Source organism: Symphalangus syndactylus, chromosome 13 (genome assembly GCF_028878055.3).
Source record: "Symphalangus syndactylus isolate Jambi chromosome 13, NHGRI_mSymSyn1-v2.1_pri, whole genome shotgun sequence".
Lineage (NCBI taxonomy): Eukaryota > Metazoa > Chordata > Mammalia > Primates > Hylobatidae > Symphalangus > Symphalangus syndactylus.
The window spans coordinates 47,216,262-47,232,571 of record NC_072435.2 but is presented as its reverse complement, the minus strand read 5'-3'; the positions used below and the strand labels follow the sequence as shown (position 1 = coordinate 47,232,571).

The following is a 16,310-nucleotide window of genomic DNA, read 5'->3' as shown; positions in this document are numbered from 1 at the left end:
ACAAGATACATTCTAAGAATATGTTTGAGAGACTCTCAGAATCTCTAACCCAGACAATTGTTCAAAGTATGCCAGAATAAAGCCACATTATAAAGACTGGGACAGGTAACTTTTTTTAATGTGCAAATTGTAACAAAAGATTAGAATATATATAAAACAGGGCAAGGTAGTCTCAACAAAAATATTATAAAATTTTCAGAAAGAAATAAAAAATGATGTATACACTAATTTTAAAAATTGAAAGTAAATTGAATAATACTCAATGAGTAAAATATGAACACAGAGAACTATAGAAAATCAGAAAACTGGAAATAAGAACAAAAATATTTAAAATATTAGAAAAACAGAAATTATGAAGGTAAAAAATATAAAAAATAACAGAAAAATCTTTTAAAAATGATGTAAAAATGAAGGAGCTCAAAAAACAAACTAGGATACAAAGATATTTATATCAAACACATATGTAAGCACAATTTTAAAAGTCACAGAAAAGAGAATCTTGGGAGCTGCAAGATAAAAGTGATGTGTTGGCTGGGCACGGTGGCTCACGCCTGTAATCCCAACACTTTGGGAAGCTGAGGTGGGTGAATCACCTGAGGTTGGGAGTTCAAGACCAGCCTAATCAACATGGAGAAACCATGTCTCTACTAAAAATACAAACTTAGCTGGTGTGGTGGCATATGCCTGTAATCCCAGCTACTCAGGAGGCTGAGGTAGGAGAACTGCTTGAACCCAGGACACAGTGAGGTGAAATCATGCCATTTCACTCTAGCCTGGGGAACAAGAGTGAAACTCCATCTCAAAAAAAAAAAAAAAAAAAAGTGATATTATTTGCAAGAATACTTTCATGAGACAGCCAGTGGATTCTCAACAAAAATTTTTCAGGACAGAAGGAAACTGTGTGATATAGTCAAAGTTCTGAAGAAGATAGTTATCAAGCGAGTATAATACCATCACCAAATCTGTCCTGCTAAATAAAAAGAAAAAAACTTCAAAAATAACCAATTTTAAAAAGTGTATTGGCACTTCCTTACATATAAAAGGTGCTGAAAGCAGTTGCTTCCAATGAAAATAAGATGATTCAACAAAGCAACACAAAATCGTATTAAAACACATTACTTTCTGGGAAAGATATGCACATACACAAAAATAAATTTCTTAGCATTATCATAATGGCACAGAAGAAATTTTTAATTATTCTCCAAAATTTGAAAGATAAAAGCATAGAAATCATTATAAACATGTTAATAAATATACAAAATAAAAATATAATTAGCAACACCAATGACAAATCTGAGAACATATGTAATGAGAAAAAATGTTTGCATGCAACTAAAGTTCATTTTTAACCATATTGAAATACATCGTATCTTTTAGAGGTTTTATGTAATCCCCACATACCACAAAGAATATGCCTGTACAGATACAGAAAACAAAATCAGAAAGAAGTAAAAGCATATCAAAGTAAAAATAAAACTGCCACAAAGAGGAACAGAAAGAAAGAAAATGTGGGACAAAGATGCAAGAATCAAATAGAGCAACAAAAAAAATTAGTAAGTCTCTTTGTTTCAGAAAACTTTCCAATCAAGAGACATACTTTCAATAAAGAAGTTTATTTAAAATTATTAAAAACCAAGATCCAATTTGCCTTTCTACAAGGGTCAGCTGACATCTAATGATAAAAAAATACTGAAGGTGGCAAGATAGATTTAGACATTGCACGCAAATACTAACCAAATGAGAGCAGAAGAGGTCAAAATAGTATTACAAAAGCTACATCTTAAGTCAAAAACTGTCATAACTTACATAAAGTACTTTAAGTCAAAACTGCAAAAAGACAAAGAAGGACATTAAACAATAATAGATTTATTAACTGGGAACCTATGACAAATTTGTGTGTGTGTGTGTGTGTCTGTGTCTATGTATATGTCACACTAAGGTTCCAAATATATAAAGCAAATATTGACAGACTGGAAGAAACACCTAGACAGCAATATAAGTATAGTAGGAAATTTCAATACCCCACTTTCTGTAATAAAAATAAAACAAGATGGAATATTAGTAAGTGAAGAGAGGAACTGAAGGCAGTATAATACAATTTTTTTTTTTTTTTTGAGATGGAGTTTTGCTCTTGTTGCCCAGGCTGGAGTGCAATGGCACGACCTCGGCTCACCACAACCTCCACCTCCTGGGTTCAAGCAATTCTCCTGCCTCAGCCTCCTGAGTAGCTAAGACTACAGGAATGCGTCGTCATGCCTGGCTCATTTTGAATTTTTAGTAGAGACGGGGTTTCTCCATGTTGGTCAGGCTGGTCTCGAACTCCCAAACTCAGATGATCTGCTCACCTCGGCCTCCCAAAGTGTTGGGATTACAGGCGTGAGCCACCACGCCCAGTCCATACAATTATTTTTAACAGAGAGATAGAGAAGAGTCCTCAAGAATATGAGGAAACACATCGTTCTCAATAGCTTATGCAACATTCTCTTTGATAGATCACCTGTTAGGCCAAAAATGGAGTCTTAAAAATTTGTTAAATTTGACATTTTATGAATTACATTCTATGACCAAAATGGAATGAAAGTATAAAATAGAAAAAAAGGCTGGGTGTAGTGGCTCATGCCTGTAATCCCAACACTTTGGGAGGCTGAGGCAGGTCTACTAAAAATACAAAATTAGCCATGGTGGTGCATGCCTGTAGTCTCAGCTACTCGGGAGGCCGAGGCAGAAGAATCGCTGGAGGCAGAGGTTATGATGAGCCAAGATTGCACCACTGCACTCCAGCCTGGCAACAAGAGTGAAACTCTGTATCAAAACAAAAAACAAAACAAAAAAACTACAATAAACTTTGAATAGCCAAAGCAATCTTGAGGAAAAAGAACAAAGCAGAGGGACATCATATTTTATAATTTCAGACTATATTTCAAGAATATACTAATAAGAAAAGGATGGAATGTGCAGAAAATTAACATAAAAACCAATAGAACAGTGACCACTACTCTCACACATTTTAGATGTGACACATAAGAGAACTAATAAAAATAGTTTAACATAAAGTTTCTCAAAATCATGCAGACATTTGTATCTTCCCCCAAAACAATGGAAAAGCAGTCAGATTGTGTAGTCTCTTATATGCCAGGAAGAGGACTCTGGCTCTAACTGTAAACTGGAAGGAAAATCAATGAAGGGAAAGTAGAATCCTTAGAGAATTTAAAAGCCTAAGATAGAAGATGGCCCTATGTGAGAGCAACAACAACAACAAAACAAAACAAACAAACAAACAAACACACCTCAGGCTTCCCAGAATCTATTTGCTTTGGAACACAGCTTCCCAAATCACATTATAGGGACTTGTTTTTTTTTTTTCTAATCTTCCAACCTTCCATCTATGTCAACTGTTTCATTCACTCTCACCTACCTGGGGGTGTGGCTACCATACTGTGTCTCTTCATATTCCAGGGATCTCTTCCTTGCTCCAGACAGGTGATCAGATCTGGCTTAGAGACATCAATACCTGCTTTATTAAAAATAAATAACATGAATCTTTCTTATATTCTCTAATTACCTACCTATTACTGTGCTTAGTAAAGACGATGTAATAGAATATTCTAGAAAATTCATCCCAAAATACTATTTAATGACAGAAAGTTCTTAACATTTAGAAAGTATTTTAAATTTGTAGGTCCTTAATTTCACTACTCGGTGCTCATGAATCAAAAATTAGTAGTGGCAAATAGATTTTAACATATGGGCAACAATATTTTATACTACTAAATTTCTGAAATTACCACTACTCTAGAATGAAGGGTACAGACCAGCTCAGGAATGCAAAAAGTTCAGGCTAAGATAAAACATCTTGAGGAAATTTTTTTCTACGCGGATAATTCCTTAAGATTTTTTGAAAACAGGAATCAGAAACTCATTTATGCAAAGCATAAACTACCAAAAATTATTCTACAAAAATGGAGAAATGAAACCTACAGTGTGTATAAGGAACTATGTATTAAAGTTATTCTCACCCAAGAACACCAGGTTTCTGAAGTTCTCTAACATCACTTTCCTATACAAATCTTGCTGAGCAGTATCCAGGCATTGCCACTCCTCCTGAGAGAATTCTATGACCACATCCCTAAATGTCAACGGCCCCTGAAAAACACACACACACACATATTTACAAGTGTCCATGGGCAGAATTTATCATCTGAATTAAGGTTAAATGAGAGAGTAAAGAAAGTTGGTTCTGACTTACAGGAATGACTGAAATAATCCAACAGTTTTCAACACAGAAATATTCTCTAATGTATTCTCTAACTCTGAGAGAAGAAAATGGTATAAGACCCACAATACCGCTGTATATATGATAATTTATGAACAATAAAGTATAAAAACTAAAGGCATAAACACGAACATGTACATTTTTTAGTGTTATATTTGCATCACAAAGAATGAGTAGTGCATATTTTTCAGGCAAAAATGACATGTTGAGTTAGACGGCACCTCTCAAGTTTTAATGTGTACAATAAACTGGAGATCTTGTGCAGATTTTTTTTTTCAGAAGATGTGAAATAAAGTCTGAGATTCTGAATTTCTAACAAGCTCACTAGTAATGCCAATGTGTTTGGCCCAAAAAGAATATTTTTTCAAACATCCAGTAAGTGGAAGAGCCTGTGTTTTACCCAATTTTTCTGGCCTGTAAACAAAGATAAGAGTCTTCATTTTCCAAAGATAGACATACGCAAAGAAAACCTAAGAAAGAAAGGCAGCTGCCAGATTAAATGTGATGATTTATGCACAGCTCTTCTTTAGCTACATAAAGATACTTAATAATGAAGAGAAAAATAATTAACTCTATAGTGAAATAAATATTTCAGAAAGCTCTAGAAGTAGATTTTAAAATCAACTGCACAAGGACAAACTTTTATGATGTGCTGACGCACACCGAAGAACACAGCATCATTACTGAGATACCCCCCAAAAAGTATAGTCTGAATTTAACCACACAGAAAAATCAGTTTTATGCAGAGTTCAAGATGCAGATATCTCCTATGTTCTGTAATTTTTAATAACAATTTAAAGTAGTCTTTCTTTAGCACCCCAGAAAGCAGGTATCTCTCAATAATTTTTTTTCAGAACTTTCAGGGTAATAAATGCCATCCTGCTTAAATAAGCATTTTCTTAATCGTGTTCTGAATAGACCTAATGAAGAACACAGATGAAACCTCAATGTTACATGTTCTCCATCTTTACTAAGGACGTTCCCCCAATAGGAATCTTAAGTATCCACATCTTCCCACGTTCAACAGCAACAAGGGAAACATATTTAATATTGCAGATCAAAAATTCATGGTAAGAATTCTGCATGGCATATAAGAAGTCATGATTTAGAGAGTGTAGAGAAGGCTCTGGGATACAGGAGAGAAATATTTTGCAGAGACCCTTGACTGTCACAAGAATTTTTTAAAGTAGTTAAGCTCATTGGGGGAAAGAAACACAAGTAGAGAAGTAAAGGTTTGCAAGGACTAAATGCATTGCACTCCAGGAGGCAGAGTGGACACAGCTCTTCATCTGAGACATGTTTGGCTGAAAAAAAAAGCCATTTTTCCTCTTTCGTCTTCTTTGGAAATGCTTTTCAGATGTCATTCTCTGGAGAAGTTACACCGGCATCTTGAAAAAATTCCTTAAAAGGCGTCAGCACCACCTGTTTACCTGCTAGCCTCACACCCACAGAAAAAAGAACTAAGACCTGCAGAAAAAGCCCACCCATTTCTGTCCTTTATAACAGCAGAGATTCAGGAACAATGAACTGCTCAACGAATATAAAAATACATTTCTCTATTTCTGTCTTCAGGTGCCTGCTTTTGCCACAAACACCAGCAATTTCTGCTAAAGTAATGGAAATATGGGTGACACTGACCTCTCCCTGTCAAAACCAAACAGAACGGTCCCTGTGACTACCTTTTAGTGCAAAGGTGGAACTTAACTCTCATGAATGTATCTTGAACCCCACACACTTGATTCTGGCCTCACCTTAGAGTCACATGAGAAACAATTAAAACAGCATGAATACTTTCACCTAGAACAATAAACAGAACCTGTGGAAAGGGTACAAGTAAAGATATTTCTGCAAATTGGCCATGTAATGCTAATGAGAAGTCTAGGCTGATAACCACTTAGCTAAGCATTGCCTCTCAAGCTTTAATGAGCTCAAAAATCACTTGGTAATGTTTGTCCCACTTTATGTAATGTGATTCTGTAGGTTTGGAAAGGGTCCATGGATGGGTGTTTCAAACAAGTCCCCTGTCAATGCTGATGTTGCTCCCCCGGGCTCATTATCAGCATTAGTTAGAGAAGCAGGCACAGCACAGAGTCCCTTACATGCCACACTCTTGTCACAATACAATACTTCTGATACCCAAATAAAGACAAAAAATGTAAAGTTTCATATTCTTTGCTGGCTCTCTAAAGTTTACAGAGGACACAGAAGGCAGCAATGTCTGAATAAGTCTGCATTTAAAAAACAACATGATCACATGTACTAATGCAATGTTTATTAAGCAGGTACTATGTGCTCAATAGTATGTTACAGAGCACTGTGCTGGGAATAACACATTATGTGTTATTATTTGTTATTATGTCCTACTAACACCTTTAAAGTTCATACTAAGTGTTCAATAATTCTCCGGATTTAGAATGTAGTTTAGAGAAATTTTTTTTGTGTTTATATTTACTTGTTTATGACTTGTAGAGCAGCTACTGGATCTGCAGGAATAGAAAATTTGCTAAATGGAATGTTTCTGCAAGCACTGGTTTTACCACAAAATTTAAAAATTAAGATCTTAAAATGTATAGTTTATTTTTCTTATGTATCTGCTTTTGGGTTTCAGGATATTGTGAGCAGCAGCTCTAGAAAGTCAGCAGGATTCACCCCCCAAAACTTGAATCTTTATAAATCAGTTTTGTAAGGAAAGACTCCAGAGTGGGGCCAGACCTAAATAAGGCCTCCAAAAATAGTGAATCTGATCAGAACTGGGGCAGGGAAAAGAACCTAGGTAGAATTTGTTTTCTATGTCACTGGAGTATTTCCAGTTCTGTTTTTCCTAAGCTTACCTAAGGAAAAACTTAAATCCCAGCCTGGCATAGTGGCTCATGCCTGTAATCCCAGCATTTTGGGAGGTCGAGGTGGGTGGATCACCTGAGGTCGGGAGTTCAAGACTAGCCTGACCAACATGGAGAAACCCCGTCTCTATTAAAAATACAAAATTAGCTGGGGTGGTGGTGCATGCCTGTAATCCCAGCTACTCGGGAGGCTGAGGCAGGAGAATCACTTGAACCTGGGAGGCTGAGGTTGAGGTGAGCTGAGATCACGCCATTGCACTCCAGCCTGAGCAACAAGAGCGAAACTCCATGTAAAAAAGAAAAAAAGAAAAAAGAAAAAAAAGTTAAATCCCAGAGTTTATGTAACACTAATCTATTTTTGCAACTGCTGTCAATTTTATAACATATACTAATAAGCAATTTAAATGGATCTTTTAAAGTTTTCGAGGATAATTTTTTTTTTTTTTTTTGAGACGGAGTCTTGCTCTGTCGCCCAGGCTGGAGTGCAGTGGCGCGATGTCGGCTCACTGCAAGCTCCACCTCCCGGGTTCATGCCATTCTCCTGCCTCAGCCTCACGAATAGCTGGGACTACCGGCGCCTACCACCGCGCCTGGCTAATTTTTTTTGTATTTTTAGTAGAGACAGGGTTTCACTGTGTTAGCCAGGATGGTCTCGATATCCTGACCTCGTGATCCACCCACCTTGGCCTCCCAATGTGCTGGGATTACAGGCTTGAGCCACCGTGCCTGGCCACTCGAGGATAATTTTATTAGAAGATAAATATGTATTCTTAGAAAAGTAAAAGAAACACAAATAATAATAACCCTTCAGTCCATAAATATACCTTCAGGTGATAACTTCAGAAGTCACAACAATATTAAAAAGAAGTGGACCAAGTTTTTTTTGCACACTTCTATTCACTGTACCAACCATATAATGCTTCATTCAACCATGTATCCAGTTGCTAGTCTAGACTAAAATTTCCTGGATGGTAGGGACCTTGACTGCTTCATCTATTTTTTGAATGACCATATGAAATGGAAGCAATTAGTTTGAGTCACCAGACGTCCTCTTTGTCTTTCACCCTAGTACCAGAAAACTTGAGAAACTCTCATCTGGGTAACAACCAAATTTCTCTCTTGTATGAGGGAGAAAAAAACACAGGATGTCTCCTTTCTCTTACAACGAGACAGAATTAATCATTCTTGTTAGCCTGACTTAATTCTACCCTTGACATCCTCAAATGTCTTAAGGACACCCAGGTGATTAGGAGAGGGTTCCCAGTGACCCAGGGCTGATGGCCCAGTGATAAGCCAGGCTGGAGAAACTCAGGCTGATTCTAAATAGAAAATGGAACTGCCTTGGTGGAGTCCCAGAACCTGGATCACCTATCCTGATTTTTGCTAGCTTTTGGGTATGAAGAAGGACGAGAATACTTTACTCCAATATCACAATTACCGGTAGGTATAGTTGTGGTTATGGCTCTGGATACTTTGTGGCCTTGATCTCTCATTCTTAAGATGTTTGTTTACACTTACAGATTCTATCATCAGATTCTATTTACACCGGGAGCCTCTCATATACTGTAGCAGGTCACTGAACAAGATTGAAAAGCTTAAAGAGCCACACTCTCAAATGGCGGATTTAAGATTTCTACACTGACATCCCGCAATACAGAAAATGCCTTCTGTTGGTTTTCAGTACATTCTCAATCCAAAGTCTGGCTCTGTCTTGTAAATCCCAGGCAGAGGCTAGAACTTATGTGCAGATTCTAGGTGGGATCAACCTGACTCTGCATCCTTGGGTGTTACAGCAAGCAGAATACAATCAAAGGAGAGATCCCTTCATAGAGGCTGCTCTAGCACATTCTAAGTAATATGTCTACCTAAAAGAAAAAAACTGAGGCAACATGTATATAAGTAGAGAGTTAAGCTAGGCCAAGCTTGAGGATTGTAACCTTGGAGCAAAGATACATCCTCCAAAGACTGAACAAATAAGAAATTGAATCCCTGAATAGATGAATAACAAGCTCCAAAATTGAATTAGTAATAAATAGCCTACCCACCAAAAGCAACAAAGAATCAGAAAAATTTACAGCTGAATTCCACCAATGTAAAAATAAGAGTTGGTACTACTTCTACTAATATTATTTCAAAAGATTGAGAAAAGGGGACTTCTTTCCAACTTATTCTATAAAAACAGCATTATTCTGATACCAAAATCTGGCAAATATAAAACAAAAAATAGAAAACTTGAGGCCAATATTTTTAATGAACATTGATGAAAATATCCTCAATAAAATACTGGCAAACCGAATCCAGGAGAACATCAAAAAGCTAATGCACTATGATCAACTTGGCTGTATCTCTGAAATAAAAGGTTGGTTCAACATACAATTAATAAATGTTGCTCATCATATAAACACAACTAAAGATAAAAACCACAAAGTTATTTCAATAGATGTTTAAAAAGCTTTCAATAGTCCAGGGATGGTGGCTTATGCCTGTAATCCCAGCACTTTGGGAGGCCGAGGCAGGCGGATCATGAGGTCAGGAGTTCAAGACCAGTGTGACCAACATGGTAAAACCCAATCTCTACTAAAAATACAAAAATTAGCCAGGCATGGTGGCATGCGCTTGTAATCCCAGCTACTCAGGAGGGCGAGGCAGGAGAATCGCTTGAATCCAGGAGGTGGAGGTTGCAGTAAACTGAGATTACGCCACAGCACTCCAGCCTGGGAGACAGTGAGAGACTATGTCTCAAAAAAAAAAAAAAAAAAAAAAAGAATGAAGCTGGAAGCATTACATTGCCCCTCTTCAAACTACATTACAGTAACCAAAGCAGCATTATACTGGCACAAAACAGACTCATAGAACAATACAACAGAATAGAGAGCCCAGAAATAATGCCACACACCTCCAAACCATCTGATCTTTGACAAACCTGACAGGAATGTGAAAAGAATTCCGTATTTAATAAATGGTGCTGGAATAACTAGCTAGCACTACATAGAAGATTGAAACTGGTCCCCTTCCTTACACTATATATAAAAATCAACTCAACCTGAATTGAAGACTTAAATGCAAAACTTAAAACATGCATGTTCATTTCACCACTGTCCACAATAACAAAGACATGGAATAAACCTAACTGTCTATTGACGGTAGACTAGATTGAAAAAATATAATATAATAGCATGAGGTGGCTCACGCTTGTAATACCAGCACTTTAGAAGATTAAGGCAGGTGGAATGCCTTAGCTCAAGAGTTAAGGACCAGCCTGGGCAACATGGCAAAGCCGTATCTCTACAAAAAATAAAAAAAGAAAAATTAGGCATGATGGTGTGAGCCTATAGTTCCAGTTACTTAAGGGGCTGAGGCAGGAGGATTCCTTAAGCCTTGAGCCTTGGAGGTTGAGGCTGAAGTGAGCCAAGATCACACCACTGCACTCCATCCTATGTGACAGAGTGAGACACTGTCTCCAAAAAATAAAATAAAGATTTAATCAAAATAAAATATGGTACAGAAAAATCATGGAAGACTATGTGGCCATATAAAAACACAAAGCTGGGCACTGTGGCTCATACCTGTAATCCCAGCACTTTGGGAGGCTGACACCGGTGGATTACTTGAGATCAGGAGTTCGAGACCAGCCTGACCAATATACTAAAACCCCGTGTCTACTAAAAATACAAAAAATTAGCTGGGCGTTGTGGCAAGTATCTCTAATCCCAGCTACTCGGGAGACTGAGGCAGGAAAATCACTAGAACTTGGGAGGCAGAGGTTGCAGTGAGCAGAGATCACACCACTGCATTCCAGCCTGAGCAACAGAATAAGAATTGGTCTGGCTGGGCGCGTTGGTTTATGTCTGTAATCCCAGCACTTTGGGAGGCCGATGTGGGCAGATCACAAGGTCAGGAAATCGAGACCATCCTGAGCAACATGGTGAAACCCCATCTCTACTAAAAATACGAAAATTAGCAGGGCTTGGTGGCATGCACCTGTAGTCCCAGCTACTCGGGAGGCTGAGGCAGAACTGCTTGAACCTGGGAGGCTGAGGTTGCAGTGAGCCGAGATCGCACCATTGCACTCCAGCCTGGACAAGAGCAAAACTACGTGTCAAAAAAAAAAAAAAAAAAAAAAAAAAAAGAATTCGTCTCAAAAAACAAACAAGCAAACAAACAAAAAATACCAAGATTAAGTCCTTTGCAGCAATATGGATGGAGCTGGAGACCATTATTCTTAGAAAATTAATGCAAAACCGAAAACCAAATGCATGTCACCATTTATAAGGAAGAGCTAAATAATAAGAACACGTGGACACAAAGAAGGAACAGTCATGGAGGCCTAGTTGAGGATGAAGGTAAAAGGACAAAGTGGATCAGAAAAAAATACCTCTTTGGTGCTATGTTTAGGAATTCACTGACAAAATAATCTACAACAAACCCCCATGAAACAATTTTACCTATATAACAAACCTGCACGTGTATGCCTGAACCAAAAAGAAAAGTTAAGAAAAGAAAAACCCATGTGTGCAGAAGAGTGCAATGTAACTGGAAAGAACTGTTTGTTCTACAGATAGTGGTCCCGGTGGGGCGGTACTCTGATTTATTTCTGTGTCCACGCAGGCAGATGAGATTATGAACAGGTGCTCCATAATCCTAGGCAGATGGAGAAAACAGGTTACTGCTGCAGATTCAGTGTCTGGGGGTGGGGATATGCCAGGAGACTTGTAGACACTTTTGTGTCTTTTTGGCAAGAAACCCTAGGATCAAATATGCTGTGGTAAAGTTCTTGATGGTGGTGCCTAGTCCTGGGAGGAGTGTGGACACATCAATGTCTAGAGTGTTTGTGAGTGGGTGGGAATCCTGTGGTCGCAGTTGTGAGACAGAAGGTCTGTCATTAGATCTCCTTTCCTCTGAGTTTTCATTCTCTCACCCTAAGAGGAGACCTGGAATCACAGGACAACAGGCAGTATGACAGTCTGTGTACAGGAGAGCAGAGCCTTCCATTTTCAGACACCTGGAGTTCCACTGCAGGCCAGGCCTCTGTGATATCTTTCTTCTGGCACCAAATCTGTAGCATTTGCTGAACACCAAGAAATTCTCTAACACCAACTCAATGTCTAACATTTGAATTCTGACACTACCCAGTCAGCACGGACCCTGATTCAGGTCGGTCTCACAACATTGTCCTCACGGCAGATGCCAGTCACAAACCCCATCTATGTGTCTGAGCTACTGTTTAAAAATTGGGAACTCCCGAGCCCTTTCTCAAGTTCAATGATCTGATCGAGCTACTCACAGAACTCAGAAAAGCACTGTAGTTATGTTTACTAGTTTATTATAAAACATACAACTGAAGAAAAGTCAAATAGAAGAAATGTATAGGACAAAAAAGATGTAGAAAGATGAAACACACACATAACCCTAGTAAATAGCTGGGATTAATAAAATTCTTCATCCTTTGTGTTCTCCAGGAACAGTTTATAGAAAGAAATACCCTTCCCATTATGACTTAGATGGTGCTCTCCTTTCTTATTTATTACAGAGCCAGACACAGACTCTGCCAGAGGTACACAGCCTCCATTTTGAATAGGGGCTGAGTAAAATAAGGCTGAGACCTACCGGGCTGCATTTCCAGATGGTTAGGCATTCTAAGTCACAAGATGAGATGGGAGGTCAGCACAAGATACAGGACACAAAGATCTAGCTGATAAAATAGCTTGCAGTAAAGAAGCGGGATAAAAGCCACCAAAACCAAGATGGTGATGAGAGTGACCTCTGGTCATTCTCCCTGCTATACTCTCCCACCAGTGCCATGAGAGGTTACAAATGCCATGGCAACATCAGGATGTTACATTGTAAAGGTCTAAAAAGGAGATATATAAATAATCCACCTTTATTTAGCATATAATTAAAAAATAACCTAAAAATGCACGACCAGCCTATGGAGAAAGCCATTTCTTTTATTTCTTTACTTTCTTAATAAATTTGCTTTCACTTTATGACTTGCTCTGAATTCTTTCTTGAGCAAGATACAAGAACCCTCTCTTGGGGTCTGGATCAACACTTCTTTCTGGTAACATTTTCCTGGCAACCACAAAAGGACCATACTGAAGAGACCTCTGTCCCTCCCCCCAAAAAGTTATCTGTGAATACCAATTGGCTGACTTTGAGTCCATATACCTGAATAAAGGATGAGATTAGGTTGGAGGCACAACTTAGGTAAGTCAGAGTCTCTCCTAAGACAGCGTGGGTTAAAGGAGCCTCTTAAATAAGGCAAGGATGCTTGACTGTACTTGGATTCAAGGCCCAACTTAGGAAGATTATAGTCCTTCCTAAGATTTAGAAGGTTAGAGATCACTCTCAGTAAAGTCCCTCTCAACTAAGAACTGGTTTCACACTACTGGATGGTGGATGTTAATTGCTATTCTTTTTGGATTAATCTGTCTTGCACTCTTTGCTGGTGCTTATGGGTGACAGAATTAGGCATCTATAGGACCATGGGACATGGGGAGCTTTTTCCCCTCCAAAAGGGGAAACTTGAGAGCTGATGGGACTTCTGGAAATGATCCTTTTGCTACCAAGAAACAGCTGCCTGAACTTGTAAAATATATTTGTGTAGAAATGCAGGATAAACTTTCTGGATGTTTTCTATTCTTTTTTTTTTTTTTTTTTTTTTTTGAGATGGAGTCTCCCTCTGTCACCCAGACTAGAGTGCAGTGGCGTGATCTTGGCTCACTGCAACCTCTGCCTCCTGCATTCAAGTGGTTCTCCTGCCTCAGCCTCCTGAGTGCCTGGGATTATAGGCACGCCCTACCATGCCTGGCTAATTTTTTGTATCTTTGGTAGAGACAGGGTTTTGTCATGTTGGTCAGGCTGGTCTTGAACTCCTGACCTCAAGCGATCCACCCGCCTTGGCCTCTCAAAGTGCCGGGATTACAGGCATGAGCTACCACACCCAGCCTAGATGTTTTCTTAAATTAAACACTTATTAATCTTTGCGATAACCCCTTTTTTGAAACTCAAGAGTTATGAATGGCCCTCACCATACTGATGAGTTTTGACTGAGCTCCTCTCTACCCCAAATACAAAAGACTCTAACAGTTAAGCAAGAATATCATTGCCCCTATACAGCATGAAGTAGTTACAGAAGATGAATTTTCATTCCTCTATAACCCTTATGATTAAGGGGTTTTTTTGTACAAAAGAGGGAGGAAATGTCAGGCATACTGAACCAGGGCAAATCCATTTTGAATAAGGGGTGGGTAAAATAGGGCTGAAACCTATTGGGCTGAATTCCCAGATGGTTAGGCATTTTAAGTCACAGGATAAGATAGGAAGTCAGCAAAGGATACAGGTCTACAGGTCGTAAAGACCTGGCTGGCAAAACAGCTTGCAGTAAAGAGCAGGATAAAACCCAACAAAACCAAGATGGTAATGAGTGTGACCTCTGGTCATCCTCACGGCTACACTCCCACTAGTACCATGACAGTTTACAAATGCCATGAAAACATCAGGAAGTTACCCTATATAGTCTAAAATGGGGATAAATAATCCACCCCTTGTTTAGCATATAATCAAGAAATAACTGGCCAGGTGCAGTGGTTCACGCCTGTAATCCCAGCACTTCAGGAGGCCAAGGCAGGCGGATCATGAGGTCAAGAGATGGAGACCATCGTGGCCAACACAGTGAAACCCTGTCTCTACTAAAAAAAAAAAAAAAAAAAAAAAATTAGCTGGGTGTGGTGGTGGATGCCTGTAGTCCCAGTCACTCAGGAGGCTGAGGCAGGAGAATTGCTTGAACCTGGAAGGCAGAAGTTGCCATGAGTCGAGATCATGCCACTGCACTCCAGCCTCACAACAGAGCAAGACTCCCTCTCAAAAAAAAAAAAAAAAAAGAAAGAACCATAAAATGGGCAACCAGTAGGCCTCCGGACTGCTCTGCCTATGGAGTAAGCAATTCTTTTATATCTTTACTTTCTTAATAAACTTGCTTTCATTTTATTCCCTGAACTTACCCAGAATTCTTTTCCGGAGTGAAATCCAAGGACCCTCTCTTGGGGTTTGGATTGGGACCTTTTTTTTGGTAAAAACTTGGCACCTTTTCTTCTTTTTCTCATTAAAAGAGTCAGCTGTATTTGTCTTCAGTGGTCTAAATAAAATTTTTCACAGGCTACTGAACTTTGAGCTACCCTCAATCTCAGCCATTATACAATTTCATTCTATATCCCTCCTAAGAACATGCTGACTTCAGGATAAAACATTCTCTGAACTGAAATCCGATTTTTTTAACCCCCCATTTGCCATTCCCCTCCATTCTTTCTAATCTTGTAGGCTCCACTCTATGAAAAAAAGCCCTTGTCTACCTAAAATTGCATTCCTTAAAGTTTTATAATTGGTATTCCTTCTGTTGCAATCCTCTTTTTGAATTCTTTTTTTTTTTTTTTTTTTTTTTTTTTTGAGACGGAGTCTTGCTGTGTCACCCAGGCTGGAGTGCAGTGGCGCGATCTCGGCTCACTGCAAGCTCCGCCTCCCGGGTTCAGGCCATTCTCCTGCCTCAGCCTCCCGAGGAGCTGGGACTACAGGCGCCCGCCAACACGCCCGGCTAATTTTTTGTATTTTTAGTAGAGACGGGGTTTCACCGTGTTAGCCAGGATGGTCTCGATCTCCTGACCTCGTGATCCGCCCGCCTCGGCCTCCCAAAGTGCTGGGATTACAGGCTTGAGCCACCGCGCCCGGCCTTTTTTTTTTTTTTTTTTGAGACAGATTCTCACTCTATTGCCCAAGCTAGAGTGCAGCGGCATGATCTCGGCTCACTGCAATCTCCCATCTCCTGGGTTCAAGCATTTCTCCTGTCTCAGGCTCCTAAGTCACTGGGACTACAGGTGCATGTCTCCACGCCTGGATAATTTTTGTATTTTTAGTAGAGACAGGGTTTCACCATATTGGTCAGGCTGGTCTCAAACTCCTGACATCAGGTGGTATGCCCGCCTCAGCCTCACAAAGTGCTGGGATTACAGACATGAGCCACCATGCCCGGCTGTAGAATTCAATGTTTTTTTTTTTTTTTGAAATGGAGTATCACTCTGTCACCTGGTCTGGAGTGTATTGGCACCGCATCAGCTCACTGCAACCTCCGACTCCTGGGTTCAACCATTTCTCCTGTCTCAGCCTCCAGAATAGCTGGGATTACAGGTACCCACCACCACGCC

The 16,310-nt window shown here is 39.3% G+C and overlaps 2 protein-coding genes across 10 annotated transcripts in view; one reads left to right on the top strand and one right to left on the bottom strand.

The window, feature by feature from the left end:
- The window catches only part of LOC129459384 (zinc finger protein 85-like), a 385,447-nt gene that overhangs the window by 302,672 nt on the left and 66,465 nt on the right, over window positions 1-16,310 (top strand).
- Window positions 1-16,310, bottom strand: part of ZNF738 (zinc finger protein 738) — a 30,652-nt gene that overhangs the window by 9,561 nt on the left and 4,781 nt on the right. For 4 of the 9 annotated variants that reach the window (XM_063616308.1, XM_063616306.1, XM_063616312.1 and 1 more), the window contains exons 3-4: window positions 4,017-4,143; window positions 3,416-3,511 (exon numbers count right to left, since the gene is read on the bottom strand). In XM_063616308.1, the coding sequence (XP_063472378.1) occupies window positions 3,416-3,511; window positions 4,017-4,143 (223 nt within the window). Of the gene's footprint in view, window positions 1-102; window positions 2,030-3,415; window positions 3,515-4,016; window positions 4,144-16,310 lie in introns of those variants that run through there. The other 5 variants (XM_063616307.1, XM_063616309.1, XM_063616304.1 and 2 more) reach the window with 3 other exon arrangements.